Source organism: Tupaia chinensis, unplaced genomic scaffold (genome assembly GCF_000334495.1).
Source record: "Tupaia chinensis unplaced genomic scaffold, TupChi_1.0 Scaffold000317_1, whole genome shotgun sequence".
Taxonomy (NCBI): domain Eukaryota; kingdom Metazoa; phylum Chordata; class Mammalia; order Scandentia; family Tupaiidae; genus Tupaia; species Tupaia belangeri.
Window position 1 is genome coordinate 1,578,801 of NW_006159810.1, and position 22,222 is coordinate 1,601,022.

Sequence of the window (22,222 nt, forward strand, 5' to 3'; positions counted from 1 at the left end):
GAAAGAGGTCAGGAGCAGAAATGAAAAAGAGTAAGTAGTTTTAGGAAAACATTGAAAAAAAAAATTAGGGAATGTGAAAGAGGCAAGATTTATGATTTACAGATACAATGTTTTCCACTTACTCTTCACCCCCTTTTTCCCCTTTCTCTCCTTTTTGTATTGTTCCTTGAGTTTGGTAATTACTCCCTGGTCCACATTCCAGGCTTCAGGCATGAGACACTGGTCTTCCTTTTCTAAACAAGAGTGAAACAAATGAAATAGCCTTTTTCAATAAAATATTGAACACTCTAAATCAACATGTCTGAATGATATAACAATCATCTTCTTCATAGTATCACTCACAAAAGAGTCATTGTTTATTCATTAGATACATTAAGTCACACAGAACAGCTAAGAGACAATGATCAATTCTCTTTACTAGGTAATATTAATAATACATTTCTCTTGAAAGAGACAGGGAAAAAAAAACCTGGAAAATTCTAGTGATTTTTAGTAAACTAAGCCCAGATAGTTTAGACTCAAGAACCTGTCATTTTCACCTCATTTCTATTGGAATTGATACACCAAAAACTGCACTATTTACATGGTAAGATTATTAACAAATTACACAAAACAGTATATAATGATCCTTCAGTTTAAAAGTTCCATAATTTTGACATGTATTAACCAGCAAATTAAAATTTTTATTTTAAAAGCTATATATATAATTTATTTGTAAAATTTACTAACCAAACTATTCAAAATTTAAAACAATTTAAGAGATGTGTTAGTTTGTAAATTCTTGAAACAGGAAACTGAGCTTCCAGTAGAAAAAAAATTATATAACCAATTTCAGAAAAAGAAAATTTAAAGAGTAACAACGTTACAATATATAGTTTATTTACTATAAAATAATTTACATATTATATATAATGTTATGTGTTATCTTGGCACTACAGCCTGAACCCAAGACTTGTATATACGACTGCTCACTCTACATTTTATTAGAAAATCTAATCTCAGACTAAACAAGTAAATTGCTGATCTCCCTCCACATCCAGAAACAGATTGGATGTTCCCTACTTCATTAAGTGGCAACTCCATACTTCCATCTGCTCAGACAAAAAATATCTTTCTTTCCTACCCCACAACAAATATTTCAAGAAATATGGTTTTCTCTACATTCAAAACCCATCCAGAGGCCGGCCCATGGCCTAGTGACTAAGGCAGCTGGATCCCACACGTTCAACATGCTGGGAACATGTGTTTAAGTGCCCAAAATCCTGAAAGGAGGGAGAAATGGAAGAGAAAGGTGACCATTCCCCTTGAGAGGAAGGGGATGCTTTCTCGCTACCCCACTCCTCTCTCTGGCAAGCGCACATGCCCTTTGTTAAATTAAAAAACAAAACACATATCCAGAATCTGACTTCTCAGCACACATTCTACGTCTCTAAATATTATAATCTCTTGTTGGGATTACTGCAATAACTGGTCCCCTGCAAGTCTATTATAAACCCTGGTTGCCAGGTCTATTCTCAACACAGCAGCCAGAGTGATGTTTTAAAGTAAACGTCAAATTACGTCACCCTTCTGTTCAAAACCCTTACATGGCTCCACATCTCGTCAGTGGTATACATGATTCAACACATTCTGGTTATTTCTCACTATATTCTCCCTACAATCACTGGCCCAGCTGCTCTGGCTTCCTTCACATCATCGAGATATCAGAGCTGCTGCTCTCTTAGGACATTTGCCCTGACCTTCTTCCTGAACATTCCATCCCCAGATACCACATGGTCAATTCCCTTGTCTTCAAGTCTTCTGTTCAATGCACCCCTCTCAATTGTGCTTGCAATGGCCATCCTATTTCACACTGTAACCTGCCCTCTCCACACCACCTCGACCTCAGCTATCCTTATCTCCCTTACCCTATTCTACTTTTTCTATTTTCTATAGCGTTTATCACCTTCTGACATTATCTTTCATTATGTCTACTGCCTATTGTCTATATACTCTTAGTACTCTTATAAGTACTACAGGAGTAGGAATCTTCAACTAGAAGACCTGGCACATAAAAAAACACTAGATCGGCATTCTTGAGTGGTCTGGCTCCATAGCACAGCAGTTAAACACTGTGCATAGGAAACTAAATCCCACATGGCTAACACAGTTCAAATCCCAGCCCTGATGGCTTAAAAAAAAAAAAAAGAAAAGAAAAGAAAAAGCACTGGGTTTTATGTGCACGAATGCCCCAAATCATGATGGGATGAAAAAATGGAAGAAGAAAGACTGCAACATGACCAAGCCCCATTGGGGATTGCTTTCTCTCTCTTTCTCCCCTCTCCCCTGCCGATGCATGTGAATGACTGGAATAAACTGAAAAGAACCAGAAATCTATTTTTAAACTATTTAAGCTTCAATTCAACTTTAAAAATTATTAATTGGTCATTGAATAAACACTGTTAAAAACAATCTTTAAAAACTAAAAAATTTTGGACCAATAGGTGACACAGATGTGAAGGTGAGTAAATCACTGTTGACTACATGATTCAAGTCCCAGATGCTGTGACTTGAAAATCACGCCAGGTGTATGTGCATGCATGCCCAAAATTCAAAGAATGGAGGTGAAGCGACTGTGGTGTGGCCATTCCCTCTGGGGGGGAGGGTAACTTCTCACTTTCTCTGTCTCTCTCTCTGGTGGATGTATGCATTTTAATAGTAAAAAATCTTATTAAAAAAAAAAAGTAACTAACTATAATCTATCAATAGTAGGAAGTCTTTATTTTTCCAGAAAGAGGTAACAATAAAAATGTTAATTTTGGGGACCAGCAGATGGCATAATCATTATGTCACTGGACTCCCACATGGTTGACCATGGTTCAAGCCCTGGACCCAGCAGCTTGAAACTCATGCCAGGTGCATGTGAATGTGTTTCCAAAATCCTGAGAGGAGAATAGAGAAGGGATCGTAGTGTAGCCATCTCCCCTGGTGGGTGATTTCTCGCTTTTTGTATCTTTGTCTCTCTGTCTATCTCTCCGGCAAGCACAGGCACCCTGTAGCAAAAAAACTCTCAATAAAATGTTCATTTTCACCAATCAGTTAGTAATAATAAATTAAGAGGCTGGCAAGTGGCATGGTGGTTAAAGGCAATGGATTCCCACACAGCTGATCGCGATTCGAGTCCTGGATCTGGCAGCTTACTTTCTTGCTTTCCCTTTCTCTCTCTCTCTCTCTCTCTCTCTGTCTCTGGTCAGATCTAAAAATAATACTAACAGATGGAATTAAATAAATAATTATTTTTTAAAAAAATAATAAATTAAACTGATTGGCTTTGGAATCCTGGAATGGCATTGTTTTTTGAAGTAAAAATTTAGCCTTATCATAATCTTCCTAGACTCATAACAATAATGGAAGATTTGTAAAATCTATTTGCCAGATTCTTAGTATATGCATGTTGACTCTTTCCTGAGAGGGTGGCGTCAAAGAGCCATGGAACATTTGCAATGCTTTATACATCCATTCAACTAAACATTCATTAAACATCCGGTGCTTCGAATCTAAATTCTAAAATTCCTAAAACACACAAGGCCAGACTCCAGTCAGCTGAAAGATTCTATTCCCTGGTACTCATTAACAGATCTAGTATACTAAAGGGTGCGACAACTCAGATGGGAGAACAATCACTTGTTTTCACCGGTTACCTCATACCAGTTAGGTTAAAATTAAAATGCACACACAAGGATCACATAATACACTGGGACCACGACTCACATATTAAAATAAGGAAGTTATAAAAGGGACAGTGCAGTTGTCCTTGGAGAAAAACTAAGCAGAAGTATCCCTGCAATAAGACTGGCAATGAAGAGGGCCAACTGGGATCTATGAGAATGTGTGATTCCTCAGAAAAAGCACTCGGTTAGCACAGTGGGATCTAGCTCTCCTGGTGGAATGGTTGCCTAATGTATCTGAGTAACTTGGTATGAAGTCCCCTTGTATCAGCTCTGTGGGGAGTAAGATAGGCAATCTGTTTCACTGTAACTTCCTCTTGATTTCCAAACTTTGTGCTCCTGAAAGAATAGTCAGTCACAAGAAAGCCACTGTATTCTTTGATGATTAAACTGTCATATTAATTCTTCAAGCATTTGCCAGAAAAAAAGGAAAAAGAGTGGCACTGTTGACACAACAGTCCCTGAAGATATGATCTTAAAAAGGTAACTACATTAATGACAAATGCATAGAATTTAAGAAAAAGTAAAGGCAGATGAAATATCTACTGTGTGCTATGGTTATAAGCTAATACTGCAAATATCACTGCATCAGAAAATTATTTTTTAATGATTCTGAGGGAAAGGAACCTACCAACTGGCAGAAGTACAGTCAATTTCCTCCTCTCATGGAAAGTGCCAATAAAGCAAAGAATATGCTAGTAACTTACCTAACACTCCAACAGGAAATGTCATTAAAAGAATCAAAAAATGCCACCAACATTATAAAGGTTTCTGATAAGTGAGGGGAGCTGAGGTCTATCAGAAAAATCAGCAGAATATTATCTATTACAGACACTGCACTGCTGAAAATGTGCACAATTTACAGAGAACTTTTCTTTCCTTGAGGCAATCACAAATTATTTTCATTGTGTAGTGTTGCAGGTGGGAAAAAAAAGGACACAAAAAATCTGTTTTTGCTTATTAAAAATATTAGGCAACCTTTTCCTTGAACTTACCCAAGACAGTCTTCTTATCAGTCACTATATAATGACCAAGGAAGTATGAAGGAGGAAAATTTGAACAAAAATTTTAACACGAATGAGAGAAGGAAAAAGTATCATATTTTTTTCCTTTTGGCTTTAGAATTCTTTTATATTTCCTTCAGAGAAGAAATATACAAAAAATTAGGGTTAAATTAGTATTTTTAGTGTTTGTAACTAAAATGTTAAAAACATTCCTGATTTTAAAATAAAATACACTAACATTTGGACAGAAGTATTATCTGTGTTCTAATTTTACAATCTGTGTTCTAATTCATGAAAGCATATTAAAATGTATTATTTAAAGTAGCTTGTTGCATAAAAGTAGATGAAAAGTTTCTAATATGGGGTATTCACATCTACATAATACACAATTCTATGAAATAATTTTGTGTCATGTTGACCTTTATGACAAAATACTAAATAACACCTATTCAAATAAGAAACTATGGTTCATCTTTTAAGACAACTCAGTGGAAGTTTTTATAAAGATAAATGTGAAATAATATCAAAATAATCAGCAACATTACATTATCTCAAAAAATAAATGTTTGCACAAATATTAGGCCAAAAGGGCCTACTGAAACAATCTATCAAATGTTCTTTAGTTTCAATGGGTAGAAAGCAACACAAACCTCAAGTCACATCCTAAGTATCCTCATTAAAAAAAATTTAATCGCCAGAGGGCACAAGCAATCACCAGAGTGGGGGGGAAGAACTGTCCCAAAGCCGCCACCCACCACCCTCCCCACCTACCATCCTCCTGTATAAGGCATGGTCTTGCTGCAATCCCTTCTCCATTTCTCCATGCTGCTGAGATTTGGGGCAAGCATGCGCATATACCTGGCATGTTTTCCAAGCTGCCAGGGCTGTGATTCAAACTATGTTAGGCCATATGGGATCTGACTCCCTTAACTAATAAGCTACAGAGCCAGTTCCATAACAGTTTAAATATAAACTCAGAATATTTGTAACAGTTATATGTATATACATGTAGCCATATATTTAACTGAGAGCCAAGACACCCTTACCGATATTTATTTTTCATATACAGATCTAATTTTTAAAACTTATTCTATACCAAATCACTAAAGTTTACATTTTAACTAATATATCATTCAATAACACATTTAGTTCTTGAAAGAATACTGCAATCTATATTTAAAGTAGCAGCTTGAATTAAAGTGAAAAAAATTCATAGTAAAAAAATAATTCTAACATGTACCATGTCTACCAATATCCAACAACAAACTTTTTTAAAACAAGATTTGTTCATAATATTGTCCAGTGTAATTTGTCTTAGCTAAAATTCTCAAAGATTGACAAAAAGATCAATATATTATTTAAATTTAACAAAAATTAGAAATTTTAATGTTAAAGTTCCAATTATTCTCATCAATACTTTAGTATATTTTAACTAAGATCTCCATATAGCCACAATTACAATGCTATGAATTTGTATTTAAACAACTAAATGTAATTTACCAATTTACAAATCAATACATTCTAAATTTCCACTGAGAGCTATTAGAAACTTGCAAACAACTTTTCTCAGATGCAAAACCAAATGCATCTTGAATTATAAACTAATTCAAAATAGAGTAATGAAAATAATTTAACCTTCCATGGATTTGCTTCTTACCTTTCTCCTATGCCAAAGCACAATCTTTTGGTAAAGTAAATCAGTTTATCAAATTATAGGATACAGTATCTTATATTTTGTACATAGGACTTTAACTTCGTGGTGGCAGAAAAATGTAGCAAAAATTTCTCAGCTAAAAGCTAAAGAATGCTAAATAATGTCTAATTTTAAAACAGGTTAAATACAAGAGAACCGTTTGTCAAAATGTTTAGTAAATTAACACATGAGTAAGTTCCACTTTCATTTATTATTTAATAAGCCTGTAAAAGATTTAGTCATATCCAACCCTGAATGTGTGGAAACTACAGAAGTCATATACCTAAAAAATGCAAAATATGCTCTGTACTTCAAAAAAGGGAAAAACATTTATTACTTTTACCTCAAAGAAGCAAAAAATGCCCTAATCCTTTCTAAATGAGTCTTAATGTAATGTGGTAATTTTTTTTTTTGGAGACGCTTTTGCTATAGGGCACATGCGCTCGCCAGGAAGACAGAGAGAGACAGAGAGACAGAAAGCAAGAAATACCCCCCGGGGGGATGGCCAAGCCACAATCCCTTCTCCTCCATTCTTTTCTCGGGATCTTGGGCGCACACGCACACGCGCCCGGTGTGAATTTAAGCCACCAGGTCCGGGACGCGAACCATGGTCGACCACATGGGAGTCCAGCGACATAGCCATTAGGTTAACTGCTGGTCCCTAGATCTGGTGATTAAAAACAGGAGACCAATAATTAGTATGTCAGGATAGCTGAACAGAAAGATTCTGTCATTACTTTTTCCCAGTATACTTAGTTTTTGGAAAGCCTGAGCCCTAAATCCTCCATGAGGTAATTGTGCAATCTTGTTTTATATAAAATATATAGGGCACAGTATAAAACACAACTCCAAAAACGAAGACGAAATATCCTTAGAATGTTGCTTAATGGTTAAAAAAATCTGAAAGTAGGAAGTTATAAGGTTATAGCAGAACTAGAATTCAGAATTTTATTTATTAAAGTTTAACATGTCGGAACCAGCAGTTAGTGTAATGGCTATGTCGCTGGACTCCCATGTAGTCGACCGCAGTTCACATCCCGGACCCGGTGGCTTAAAACTCACGCCGGGCGCGTGTGCGTGCGTGCCCAAGATCCCAAGAGGAGAATGGAGGAGAAGGGACTGCGGTGTGACCATACCCCCTGGGGGGTGATTTCTCGCTTTCTGTCTCTCTTGTCTCTCTCTGTCTGTCTGGCGAGCGCACGCATCCTATAGCGAAAACCTCTCCAAAAAAAAAAAAAAAAAAAAGTTTAACATGTCTTAAGTCGGACCCCCAAAAAAAGCCCAAGGAAAAATTAATAGTTTGAATACTTTTGAAAATTTTATCACAACCCTACCTTATTGATAGTAACAGTGCATTTCCAAAGTACTAGACTGAGCTATGTTGAAAACTTCCCCAAGGTACGTATATTAACTTGTGACTAAAGTATCAGATTCATTTAGAATAATCTAAACAACCCTCCCTGACCTCCCTCTAAAAAAAAAAAAATGTGGCCAGCCCACAGCACAATGGTTAAGCCAGGAGTCAGATACAACCTGGCTGAAAAAGATTTGAATCCTGTAAGCCCAGTGACTTGAAAAACATGTCAGGTGCCTGTGTGTGCCCAAAAACCTCATTAGATGGACTAACAGAAGAAAAAGGATTGCAATAGGACCACACCCCATGCATTGCAGCATTCTCTCTCTCTCCTTCTGGGGAACCTATGTGCCCTCTGGCAATAATAAAAAACAATAACTATGCATTGTACAAACCGTCAAAACCTAAACTAGAATAAATGACTACAGTTCTCTAACTTATATTTTTTTTGCATAGACGGTAACAGAGATGAGCTCTATAAAATCTTCTATTATGGTCCCATACTTGAAGTCCACAAAATCTAGATTTGCAACTTCTATCGTCTAAGCAGAAAATAGAGATTATGTTGACTAATTTAAGTTATTTTCATAATGTTTTGCTTATATTAGGGAAAAAAAGTGAGATAACAGCAATACGACCTTCCTCACACACACACACACACACACACACACACACACACACACACGTAGGATAAAAGGTGAGAGTAAGAAAAAGTTCATAGCATCTAGCATTTCAACATTATAGTTGCTCTGCTGGTAAAATATTAATTTCTTTTATTTACTTAACATCTCTGATTGAATCCAGTATGCTTCCTTACCCCAGTCAGTTCCATCGCCTGCGCTTCTAGATTCATTGTCTCCTTCCTCTGATGTAACCAAGAAGTCAAACTCCTTGAGAGCTTCTTTTGTATCTCGATCTTCACTGCTATCAGGCAACGCCTTTTTCCTAACAATCTAATAGAAAAACATGCTAAATTAAAATATTTAGGTAGATTAGGGATATTAATTTAAATAAAGGAGATGGTATCCCCATGCCACTGAATGAGAAAACTCAATTATCTTTTTCAAAAAGTACATAGTCATTGCGTTAAGCTGTAAAACTTAAGTAAGAAACAGTTTTAAATATATATATATATTATGGGACCAGCCGATGGTGTAATGGTCATGTTGTTGGAGTGCCACATGGTCAACCACAATTTGAGTCCTGGACATGGCAGCTTAAAACTCATGCTGGGCGCATGTGTGTATGTGCCCAAAATCCTGAAAGAAGAGATTGTGGCATGGCTATCCCCCTTGGGAAGGGGGAGGGAGTGATTTCTTGCTTTGTTTCTCTCTGTCTCTCTAGCAAGCACACACGCCCTATAGCAAAAATCTATTAAAAAAAAAAAGAAAAATATATATATTATATTGGGTTGTTGGAAAAGCCATGAGGCATTTTAGCTTAGAAAAATACATCATGACTTTTCTGATAACCTAATACACCTCAAAGGAGTAATTTTCAATGGTATGATGGTTTGTTTTGAAATAAGCTAATGGCAACATATACCAAAATTACGGAAATTTAAGAAATGTATTTGAATTACAGATAAGAGAAATATGTCCCTGACATACTACTGGGTGGTCAGGAAAGTCATGACACATTTCTTTTTTTTTTTGAGAAGTTTTTGCTATAGGGCACGTGCGCTCGCCAGACAGACAGAGAGAGAGACAGAGAGACAGAAAGCGAGAAATACCCCCCAGAGGGGATGGCCATGCCACAATCCCTTCTCCTCCATTCTCCTCTCGGGATCTTGGGCACGCACGCACATGCGCCCGGCGTGAGTTTTAAGCCACCAGGTCCGGGACGCAAACCACGGTCGACTACGTGGGAGTCCAGCGACATAGCCATTACGCTAACTGCTGATCCCCAGTCATGACACATTTTTGCATTGGAAAATACATCATGACTTTTCTGACAACCCAATATGAGAACCTCAACCAAATCTTTTATGTCTTAGATGCAATCTGTGCAGTTTGCAGACGTTAAAGTATAACCTAAAGAAAAGACACTTCAAAAAAAGATTTTAAGAATTTTTCAGAATGTAGTCACAATAACTTTTAATAGAACTACATTACCACCCAGCAAGACCTAAATAACAAAAGTGAAAACTGAGAAACACATGCCTCAAGATGTATAAGCTACTCTTGTTATGTTGCCATTACTATTTCTACTGTCCTGACCTTTTATCAGTTTTATCAAATAGTTCTTCATACAGAAAAGTTTTTTTTCCTAAAATACTGATCTTTTAGAGTGAGACTTAACTAAGTTTTAATAGGAAATCTGACAAGGGCTGTTATGCCTCATTTTTATACACTTAGGAATATATCTGGAGTCACAATCAAGTTGGAAGATTAAAACTGAAGCTTAATTAATGCAGAGATGATTTCTGACACCTATATACCTATGCTCTTGACGAATTATGACCTTTATGGTCACTTCCACAATTAGAATGACTGGTTTGCAACTTCTTTCAATTAAATGACAACATATCTCAACTTCTCCGGATTTCAGCTTCTTCACTTCATGCAAAACAAAAATATCATGATCTGGGACCAGTAGATGGTATAACAGTTACATAACTGGACTCTCATGTAGTCAACCATGGTTCAAGTCCCAGACCTGGTAACTTAAAACTCATGTTGGGTGCGTGTGCATGCATGCCCAAATTCCCAAGAGGACACTGGAGGAGAAGGGATTATGGTATGGTCTTCCTTTCCTGGTGGGTGATTTCTTGCTTTCTCTCTCTGTCACTCTCTGTCTCTCTGGTGAGCACATATGCCCTATAGCAAAAATCTCTCAAAAACAAAACAAAACAAAACACCATGATCTAACCAAACCTTATTCCTGGACTATTTTAAGTGCCCACAAGTTTAAGTCCCAGACTCAGCAGCTTGAAAATCACTCTGGGCATGTATGTATGCATGGCCAAAATCCCAGGTTGGTAATGGAGAAAAAAGGATTGCAGCATGGCCATTCCCCTGGGAGTTGATTTCTTACTTTCCCTCTCTGTTCTTTCTCTGGCACACACCCTATGGTAAAAAAACAAAAAAAATAATAAAAAGAAAAAAATAATAAAGTGATCAGAAACAAATAAAAAAACAAATAGAGAAGTTATATTTAGGAAGCACTTTATACTTCAACATATAATTTTCACATATAGTGTCTCTTTAGTTCCTCACAAAATCCTCCAGGGTAAGACAGATATTTATTATAATTTTTTTAATAATTATTTATTATTACTTATTCATTCATTTATTTTAATTTGACCAGAGACAGACACACATACACACACACACACACACACACACACACACACACACAGAGAGAGAGAGAGAAAGAAAGCTACCCAGTTCAGGACTCGAACCATGGTTGGCCATGTGGGAGTGCCCAGCGCCTTAATCGTGATGACACCTGCGGGCCCCCAAAACAGGCGCTTATTATAATCCCCATTTACAAACTAAAAAACAGAGCCTAAAGCATTAAGAAGCATAATTAGTAAAAGAAATAGGATTTTAAACCCAGGCTTTTTTTTTTTTAAAGAGGTTTTTGCTATAGGGTGTGTACGCTCACCAAGCAGAGACAGAGAGACAGAAAGCAAGAAATCCACCCCCCAGGGGGATGGCCATGCCACAATCCCTTCTCCTCCATTCTCCTCTTGGGATCTTGGGCACTTACATACACGCGCCTGGCGTGAGTTTTAAGCCACTGGGTCCGGGACGCGAACCGCAGTCAACTACATGGGAGTCCAGTGACATTGCCATTACGCTAACTGCTGGTCCCTAAACCCAGGCTTTTTAACTGTAATTTCAAATTTGCTTTATTTTACTTTACTGTTCTCTTTTTTATTCTTAAACAAACATGAAAGATGAAATGCAGGGAGCCACAAGGTGTCATAGCGGTTAAAGTGCTGGACTCCCAAATCACTGACCACGGTTTGAGTCTCAGACCTGGCAGCTTGTTTTCTCAGTTTCCCTCTCTCTCTCTCTCTCTCTCTGGCAAGTGCATGTGCCTTACTGCAAATTTTAAATAATAATAATAAAAAATAAAATAATTCTTTTGAAAAAAAAAAAGATGAAATGGAAATGTTTTCCAGGACAAAACAAAGTATATCGTCATCTCTTACTTAAAAAGGGGAGAGAAAGAAAAACAGAGACAGAATGAAGATGATAGTTGGGACAGTGAGTGGCATGGTGGTTCAGGCAGACAGCTGGATCCAACATGGGTTACTGCATGTTGAGAGTCCTGGACCTGGAATGTCCAGGTACACACGTGTGTATGCCGAAAATCCCAAGAAGAGAAGAGAGGAAAAGTGACTGTCAGGGATGCTTTCTGGTGAAATCCATACTAAAACCTCTTAGATTCTATTTCTGCTAATTCATGTGAGGAAAAAAAATAGTTACGGGTACAGATTGAAGGACACAAATTATCTTGAAAGAGTGCATTACAGGGGCCAGCAGGTGGCATGGTGGTTAAAGGCAATGGAGTCCTGCATGGCAGTTTGAGTCCTGGACCTGGCGGCTTGCTTTGTCACTTTCCCTTTCTCTCTGTCAGCTCAAATTAAAAAATGCTAACAAATAAAAATAAATAAACAATTCTCTGGGGGGGGGTGGAGTACATTACAGTCCCCAAATTATTTCTATTATCTAAGTTACCAAACTCACCGTTGAAGTATCAATGACACTTTTCTCTCTTCCATCAATGTCATCATCTTCATCTTCATCACTGAAATCTGCAGCCGCACTTTCAAGGAATTTGAAATTATCCAGTACAGAGGCAGAATCTGTTAACTCGGATTTTCTGTTTTAAACACATACATGCTATTTAGTTCATCTTTTAAACTTCAACATGAGAATTAGCCCATGATTTATCGCCATAACTTCTATTTATTTTTTAACTATGATTCCCGAATCATACTATGATCTACATTGATTCTTATATATTACATTTTCATGAATTAATTGCAAAAGCAGTATGGGAAACAATCTCCCTTTCTAAAGTAAAAATCTTATCAGTTTAGCTTTTAACATAAAGAATTCTGCCCCTTGGGACCAGGAGATGGCATAATGGTTATGTCACTGGACTCCCACGTAGTCTAGTCCCAGACCCAGCAGCTTAAAACTCACACCAGGTATGTGTGTATGATGCCCTAAATACCAAGAGGAGAATGGCAGAGCAGGGATTGTGCTGTGGCCATCTACCAGGGGAGTGATTTCTCACTTTTCTGTCTCTCTGGCAAGCGCATGTGTCCTCTAGCAAAAATCTCTCTTAAAAAAAAAAAAAAACAACTATATATTTACTATATATATTTTTTCTTATCTTTGCCTTCACTTTTCTCTATTCTTTTTCCTCTCTATAGCTTTTTCCTTTGACCTCTTATCAATTTTTTCTGATGCAATTTTGTATTTCTGCTAAATAGCATAAGAGGTGAAAAGAGCAAATTGTACTGATAAAGATGCTAAAACACTGTAACAATCAAATTAACATTATAAAACTTCTGTTGATGAATAAATTAATATCTTAAAAATGACTGAATTTTCAAATATATAAGACTTTGAATTTAACTTCCTCAAAATAGTCATCAGTTTCCTAACAGCTAGAACAGAATGGCTTCTTTGTAGTTCAATAGAAAGTGTTTTAAGTAGGACAATTTCCTAAAAAAAAATGTAGCTACAACTATAAACAAAATTTTCAGAACAGATTAAATTTCATATCTACTGAGAGTTATGTTCTTGACACCGCCCCCCCACCCCCATGCTCTATCCCAACAGAAATTTAACAGATTCAGCTGACCATTGTTAGTTTCAAAAGACATGTCAAGGCTAAAATGCCCAGTAGGGTGGTCTCCTCTGAAGGCCTTTACTTAAGGTTTTAAAAGAATACATTACAGTCCCTAAAAAATATTTATAGTATCTAAGTTAATTTAATGATTTAAGTTAATCCATAGATAAAAATATAACCAGAAGGGGGCCAGGAGGTGGCATGGTGGTTAAGATGCTGGATTCCCATATAACAGACCGTGGTTCAAGTCCCAGACCCAGCAGTTTAAAAATCACCCCAAGCACATGTGCATGCATGCCCAAAATCCCAGGAAGCAAATGGAAGAGAAGGGATTGTGGCATGGCCATCCCCTTCTCTCCAGGAGTGATTTCTCACTTGCCCTTTCACTTGCTCTGTCTCACTCCAGTGAGCGCATGCACAAAAACCTTAAAAAGAGAAAAAGAAAAAAAAAAAAGGAATGATGCCCACATGATTTATCTACATTTATTTTTGAAAAATCTATACATTAACAAATATGAGCTAATATATTCTTACTTATTAATGAGTTCCTTTAAGAATGGTCTAATTACAATTGTTTATAAAAGTACTACTTTGAATTTTCCATGTTCCAAACAGAAAGTGTATTCTCACTAGCAAATTTTATAGAGTTCAATTAAAACCATTTTCCAGCATAAACATGTTCAAATAAAGAACATTATATTTAGATTTTCACAGAATCTTTGGCTTTTTATTCAATTAAAAATCATGACAAAATTTTTTCCAATAAAGAATCTCATTAAATTCCTCATGTTCACTTTAAGTAGAGGTATATATATATATATATATATACTTCTATATGATCCACAAGGAAAGCAAAATACTTTAGTTATTGAATTTCTCACATGTATTCTATCAATTAAAGCATTTATACTTTAGACATTTTGTATCAAAGAGTTAAACTATTATGTAAACAAAAGTATTAAGAAAAGGGTTATTTCTAAAGAATATGGGGTATTTTTATGATTCCTGCATCTCCAACAATAAAATTTCATTGGTTCAAAATTACACTGAATTTCCAAATAAAAACTTCTATGAAGTTCTAATATTAAGTGACTGAGTTTCAAGATATTAAAATCCATATTAAATACACAGATTCTAGATAAATAAAAATATACTAAACAAAAAGTATACGTTTGAGTTAAAATAATCAGAAAACTTCAATTTTACGTATTGCCTTGTAACCAATTTAAAATTTTTATTGAACTTATTTATAATTAAATTATTTCTATTATCATTATCTAAAAGTGCAAGTTCCCCCAACCCCCCCCAAAAAAAAAATTAGTAAGAACTAGGGTAGAGCTAAGATGACTTTCCAAATACTTACCCAATCATTGCTGTCTCTTTAACTTCAGCCTCAGTGCCATTTATAACTGAATCCTGATTTTTGTCATCTTCCCTGTCAGTGCCATCATTTGAAAAGCCCAACAAAGCCCGCACTCGTTTAGATTTCACATCAAGAATCGTATCTGTGTAACCCACCTCCTGTAGGTACCTGTGTAAAAAGAATCCTTACAGTTCAGTCATACTGGAATCCGTATTCTACAATTTCATACACAACGACAATCACTTGCCTGCGTAAGGCTTCACAGTATAGTACTGTGCTAGTAAGGCTTGCTAATGAGTGGCCTTCCAGCTGCACATAGAGCTGTCTCTTGCTGTACCAGTCACTCCAGTCACTGAGAAAAATCAAAGAACTGTACAATACACCATTCATTACATCTGTCCTAAGCAGAGCTGTTCCTTAATATATCTAATCACACAGTCTTTCCTTTGGGCAGGATTGGAGCAAGCTCACACTCAAGATTCTACCAAATTACTATTTTATAACAGTGATTGCAATAAGTTTTATATTTTTATATTTCTAATGTATAGCATCATGGATCAATTGTTATAGAGAGAATCTTTTTAGCATATATGGTTTCCTCCATGAAATACATATAAGATAGTAGTTTCTTTGGAATGACTTCTTCAGAAGAGAAGCTCCTTATTTTTGTTTGTTTGAGAGATGTTTCCTATAGGATGCATGTCCTCGCCAGAGAGACAAAGAGAGACAGAGCAACAGAAAGCCAAGAAATCACCCCCCAGAGGGATGGCCACATTTCAATCCCTTCTCCTCCATTCTCAGAATTTTGGGCATACACGCACACATACCCAGAGTGAGTTTTAAACTGCTGGGTCCAGGACTTGAACTGTAGTCGACTATATGGGAGTCCAGTGACATAACCATTATGCCATCTGCTGGTCCCCAGGAAAGAAGCCTCTATCCTGAGACCACTCAAAAATGAAAATGGACTGCAATTAAACTGTGGAATGTTGGGACCAGCAGATGGCATAACAGTTACGTTGCTTGACTCCCACATAGTCAACTGCGGTTTGAGTCCTGGACCCAGAGGTTTAAAACTCACGCAGGGCCCATGTGCATATGTGTCCCTAATCCTGAGAGGAGAATGGAGGAGAAGGGTCTGCAATGTGACCATCCCTCCTGGGGAGTGATTTCTCACTTTCTGTCTCTCTCTCTCGCTCCAATGAGGACATACGTCCTGTAGCAAAAATCTCTCTCAAAATAAAACCAAAAAACAAAACACACACACACACACAACTGTGGAATGCTGAGTGTTTGTACACATGTGCAGATGCTCCCAAAAAAGGACACAGGCTGTGTACTGAGAGTTTGAACTGGTCTTAATCCCATTATGCCACTTACTTTCTGTGTAATTTTAATTCTCCTGAACCTCAATTTTTCCCCTAAAAGACAAACTTGGAATATAGAAAGCATTAAATACCCATTAATACCAAACTTGGACCAAAAAAAGACCAAAAGTGGCAGTGCAAGACCATGAAAAAGGCAAATGCAATAAACATGATAGACAAATGTTAGGAATTAACTCTTGCTACCTACCAGATGGAAGAAGAAACAAAGGTTGACAAGACAACCCATTTAAGTTCAGTTTATTCCAAGATTTAACTTTAATAGCTATTAGAGCTGAAAGAGATAGCTCACAAAGATATAGGATCAAATGGAATAAGGGTATCTTATTAAACCAAATGCTCATTTTTCAATTCTATCCAACATTTATAGGAAGGTTTGATTAAAATTTAGGTAATATATTTCCAACTGTCCTGAACTGAATCATCTGTTCTTAAAAACTATTACAAGTGGGACCAGCAATTAGCATAATGGCTATGTTGCTGGACTCCCATAGTCGACCGTGGTTCACGTACCAGACCTGGTGGCTTAAACTCACACCGGGCGCGTGTGCATGCATGCCCAAGATCCTGAGAGGAGAATGGAGGAGAAGGGATTGCAGCGTGGCCATCCCGTGTTGGGGGTGATTTCTCGCTTTCTGTCTCTCTGTCTCTGTCTTTCTGGCAAGCGCATGTGCCCTATAGCAAAAACCTCTCCAAAAAAAAAAACTACTATAAGTGTTTTCTTAATAAATAATACATGATACATATTTTGCTTAAACAATAAAATAACATTATAAATAAGCTTCAAAACTGCCTTTCCCATACCTAAGTTGGTCTTACTAAATAGTTATTTATTTCTTCATTCATTGATAAAATGCCACTTTTACTCACAAGGGAAGATTGTGGGCCTTTTAAGGATTAAAAAACACCTCTTGGATAGCTTATTATGAAATCATTTCCCCTTTTAAAAAAAAAATCAGCATTTTGAGAACACCTCTTTCTTTAAAAAAAAAAAAGTGCATTGTCATAATTAAGACTAAAGTGAGAACACTAGTCAAAATTCACTTATTAAATATTAGTAAAGTCACATTTTCACCTAACTTTGTCTAGTTAAAAAGTCTATATTGAAGAAAAGTTTTAATATTCTCTTCCCAGGCCAGCAGGAGGCATGGAGTTTAAGGTATTGGATCCCACAAGCCCTACAACAAAAATAAAAAACAAGGGAACCAGCTGTTAGCATAATGGCTATGTCACTGGACTCCCACGTAGTCAACCACGGTTCGCGTCCCGGACCCAGTGGCTTAATACTCACGCAGGGCACGTGTGTGTGCATGCCCAAGATCCCGAGAGGAGAATGGAGGAGAAGGGATTGCGGTGTGACCATCCCCTCTGGGGGGTGATTTCTTGCTTTCTGTCTTTCTGTCTCTTTCTGTCTGTCTGGCAAGTGCACATGCCCTATAGCGAAAAAATCTCTCCAAAAAAAAAAAAAAGGAAAGAAAAACAAAACAAAACAAAATACACTTCCTGCAGTCAAAAGCAATGGCTAACATGAATCTACTTTGAACACTTTAGGTTTATACTATTCACAAGTCACCCCAAAAGTTCTAAACAGGTAGCAAATTTCATTCTACTGGAGCACAAATCTAAATACCAGTTATAAAGGTCTTAAATAGAGACCAATCACTGAGTTGATAAGTGGGTCTAGTCTACCACTTGACAGAAGAACCTCCATCCAACTTTGTGTCTGCTTTATACTCTCAAATATACTAGATAATATCTGCAAATTTGGGGAATTCAAGAAATATTTCAATCTATCTAAAATAAAAAAGGCTAGGACCAGCCCTTTGAGCTGGTGGTTAAGGGAGTCGGATCACGCATGGTTGACTACAGTTCATGTGAATCCCGGCCCTGGCAGATTGAAAAACAAGCCAAGTACATATGCTTGCATGTATGTGCACATGCCCAAAATCCAGATAGTATAGAAAAATGGAGGGTAAGGGATTGTGGCATGACCATGCCCCAGGGTGAGCAATGCTTTTTCCCCTCTCCTTTTTCCTATCACTCTCTGGCAAGTACACCCCCTCTAGCAATAAATAAATAAAATGTGGGCAGCTTGTGGCATGATAATTAAGGCATTTAGATCCCACATGGCCAACTGCATAGTTCAAGTCCCAGACCTAGCAGCTTAAAAAACACTCTGGTTGAGCGTGCATGCACACTCAAAATCCGAGAGGAGAATGGCGGAGAAATGTCTGCAGCGTGGCCATCTCCCACTTGGGGGTGCTTTCTCACTTTCTCTCTTTCTCTGTCTCTCTCCAGGGAGCCCAAGTACCCAATAACATATTTAGATTAAAAAAAAAAAAGTCCTTGAAACAATAAGGGTATAGGATTCTTTTAACTATAAAATTCTGCCACAGGGAAAGTTTTTTTTAAGTATTTAATTTTATTTATTCATTTAATTTAATTTGACCAGAGAGACAGAGAGATAGAGAAAGGATGAGAAAGCAAGCTGCCAGGTCGACTTGAACCATGGTCAGTCATGTGGGAGTGTCCAGCACCTTAACCACCACGCCACCTGCTGGTTCCCCAGGGAAAGATTTTAATATGAAAAGAGAACGGTAATTCAATTTTTTCACAGAAGTAGAAATAATGTAAGACATAAAACCACTCTTTTGAGTTGAAAATACAAAATAAAAATAATCTCATGAAAACATTTTTCATCTTTAGCCATTTGTAAGTTTGACATGGGGATACTTACTGTCTGAGTAACTGTCGACCTTGCTTCCACATTAACTGGCTATTTTGTTGTGGCTGCACCTCAGTTTCATTACCTTCATCTGGAAAATATTAAATCATAATAAAACTGACTTATTTTATATATTAGAGGGCATCTCAACTCATCAAAAATGTCCAATAAATGTTTATAAGATTGAAAACCTGTAAAACAGTAACTATAAAGAATGTGTGTGTGGTTTTTTAAGAGAGATTTTTGCTATAGGGTGCGTGCACACGCCAGAGACACAGAGAGAGAGAAAGCGAGAAATCACACCCCCAGGGGGAATGCCCACACCACAGTCCCTTCTCATTCTCCTCAGGATTTGGGGCAAGCATGCTCACGCACCCAACATGAGTTTCAAGTCTCTGGGTCTGGGACTTGAACCATAGTCAGCCATGTGGGCATTCAATAGCACAACCATTTCATCATCTGGTCCCCTAAAGTATGTTTTAGGATAATGTTAATTCTGTTTTTTCACTCTTAATATCCATTACAAAACTAGCATAACATAATTATTGCTACTGGATGTGCCCAGAATAGTAGAAGCAAGATAAAGACATTTTGCCTCTCTTCGGCTAGCTTCTGATTTTTCCTTCAGCACAAAAAATCATCTAATAAAGTCACACAAGCAGAGTCAACTAAAAGTTTTATGAAGTACCACATCAGAACTAGAAGAAAATATCCAGAAATAAAAGCCAGTCTGGTAAAGAGCAGATATACAATAATTAATCTCAATCCAAATTTGTTTCCTTCACTAGCTATTAACTGGAAATCTCAAGTATTCTTTTAATGGTCCCCAGGTTGGAGACTAACCACAGCTGGGCGAGTAGGAGTCCAACACCTTCACCACCACACCACCTGCTGGCACTTTAATGGCATTTTTTGAATAAAGACTTCCTAAGTCTTTTAAAGCTAAAATTCATTGTTAGGTAAAAGCTGAAATTCATTGTTAGGTAAAAAGCTGAATTCTAAACAAACAAACAAACAAACAAAAAACTGAATCTTTTCAAGAAGATGATGAAACAAGAGCTTTCTCCTTGGTAAGTCTGTACTGAAGAATTTCCAGGGGTGGCCTATTGCTGGATCCATAAGGCTGGTGGTTTGAGCTCTGGACCCAGTGACAGCAGGCATGTGCATGTGTGTATGCCTAAAACTCTAGAAAAGAGAATGAAGGAGAAAGAGATTCTGCTCTGACCATTCCCAGAGGGGGGCGATTTCTCACTTTCCCCCTCTCTGTCAGGTACCTACACATGTCCTATGGCAAAATTTAAAAATTAAAAAAGTCCCAACTACACAATGATTGACTTTAATATAAAAATATTTTTTCATCTGCTTTTGCTCAAACTACAAAAAACTGATGGTCTTTATGGGACCTTGTTCAAGTACAGATAGGAGGAAGACTGGGAAATTTTGTTTCATGATACTTGAAATTAAGTATTTATTTTGAGCTAATGTGTTTCAGACACAGTACTAAAACATAAATGTTATCTTTTTTAATGTTTACAACATTAAAAGACAGGTGTTCATCTCACTTTAGAGATGAGAGAGTTAAGTTTTAGAGGATAATGTTTAAGTTTTTAGTTAGAAACACAGTTTCAAGTGTTGCAATCCTGTTTCACTCAAGAATCCCAGGCTTTTCCTCCATAGCCTATCACTTCAATGATAGGAAATTAGAGAAATGTAAATAAAAGAATCAGAACTTATATGTTTGTTTTTCTCCTGAAATACCTATATATTAACTAGGTCAAGTTTTATGATATATCAAAGAACTAACAGAAGAGTAGACCAGAGGTAGGGATGGGGAGAGGGAAATAGAAGGAAATTGAATTAACTCTAAAAGTAAGTTTACTTTAGAAGAACTTCAAAAGGGATATACTTTTTTTGTTTTAAAGGTTTTTGCCACAAGGGCATGTGCACTTGCCAGAGTGAGACAGAGACAGTGAGAGGTAAAGTGAGAAACTACCCTCCAATGGGGAAAGCAATCCCTTCTCCTCCTGGGAATATGAGCACACATGCACAAGTACGCAGTGCGATTTTAAGTCTAAAAGTAAGTTTACTTTAGAAGAACTTCAAAAGGGATATACTTTTTTTGTTTTAAAGGTTTTTGCCACAAGGGCATGTGCACTTGCCAGAGTGAGACAGAGACAGTGAGAGGTAAAGTGAGAAACTACCCTCCAATGGGGAAAGCAATCCTTTCTCCTCCTGGGAGTCCAGGACCATAACCACTATTCCACCTGCCAACCCTGGGGATATACTTTTTTTATTGTTGTTAAATGACAACACAGGGCCAGGTAGTGGTACAACAGTAATGCAACTGAACCTATGTGGGAAAGGTCTTGGGCTGACAACCCGGAATCTTCTTGCATCCCGGGTGCACATCTGCCGAGACTGAGAATGGATCATGGCAGGACAGTACCTTCTAATTGTTTCTGATGAGGTATGGTCATCATCCTTGCGTTCTTCCCTCTATACAAAATGTGACCTTTTTCTCTGGAGGCTTTTCAGATGCTGTCTTTATCAGTGGTTCTAAACAATTTTATTATCACATGCCTACTGGTAATAGTTAACTTCCCCAGTGTTTCTCTTGCTTGGGATTTGTAGAGTTTCTTAGAGCTATGGATTTGTAATTTTCATGAAATTGGGTCATTATTTCTTCAGATACTGTTTTTTGTCCTCCATCCCTATGCTATGGTCTGGAAACTCTCAAAAGGCAGTAGCTGTGAAAATCACAAAGGCTCACCTGTTTGCCTCCCTTTGCTCAGGGATCACTGTCCTTTGTTAGCAGATGTTCAATGTTTTATAAACCATTGTACAGACTCTGGATCGAGTCCTAGACCCAGTGACTTAAGGCTCATGCTGGGCACGTGTGCATGCATGCCCAAAATCCTGAGAGGAGAATGGAAGAGGAGGGATTATGGCGTGGCCATCCCCCGCCCCCGGAAGAGGGGGAATGATTTCTCACTTTCTGTCTCTCTGATGAGTGCATGTGCCCTATAGCAAAAATCTCTCTAAAAAAAAAGAAAACTACTGTTTATCTATTTTGTTTTATAGTTGTTTCAAGCAGGAGAGTAAATCTAGTCCCTCTTTCTACAATTTGACTCAAATGGCAAATACTTTTAATATTACCAAGAAATTCAACTGTTA

General features: G+C 37.2%; 1 protein-coding gene across 1 annotated transcript in view; it reads right to left on the reverse strand.

Moving 5' to 3' along the window:
* STRN (striatin) overlaps positions 1–22,222 on the reverse strand; it is a gene marked incomplete at its 5' end in the record, with an annotated part of 72,532 nt that overhangs the window by 33,172 nt on the left and 17,138 nt on the right. Inside the window, 5 exon segments of the mRNA XM_027772994.1 lie at positions 123–233; positions 8,576–8,711; positions 12,459–12,594; positions 14,939–15,106; positions 19,061–19,139. Coding sequence (XP_027628795.1) covers positions 123–233; positions 8,576–8,711; positions 12,459–12,594; positions 14,939–15,106; positions 19,061–19,139 — 630 coding nt within the window.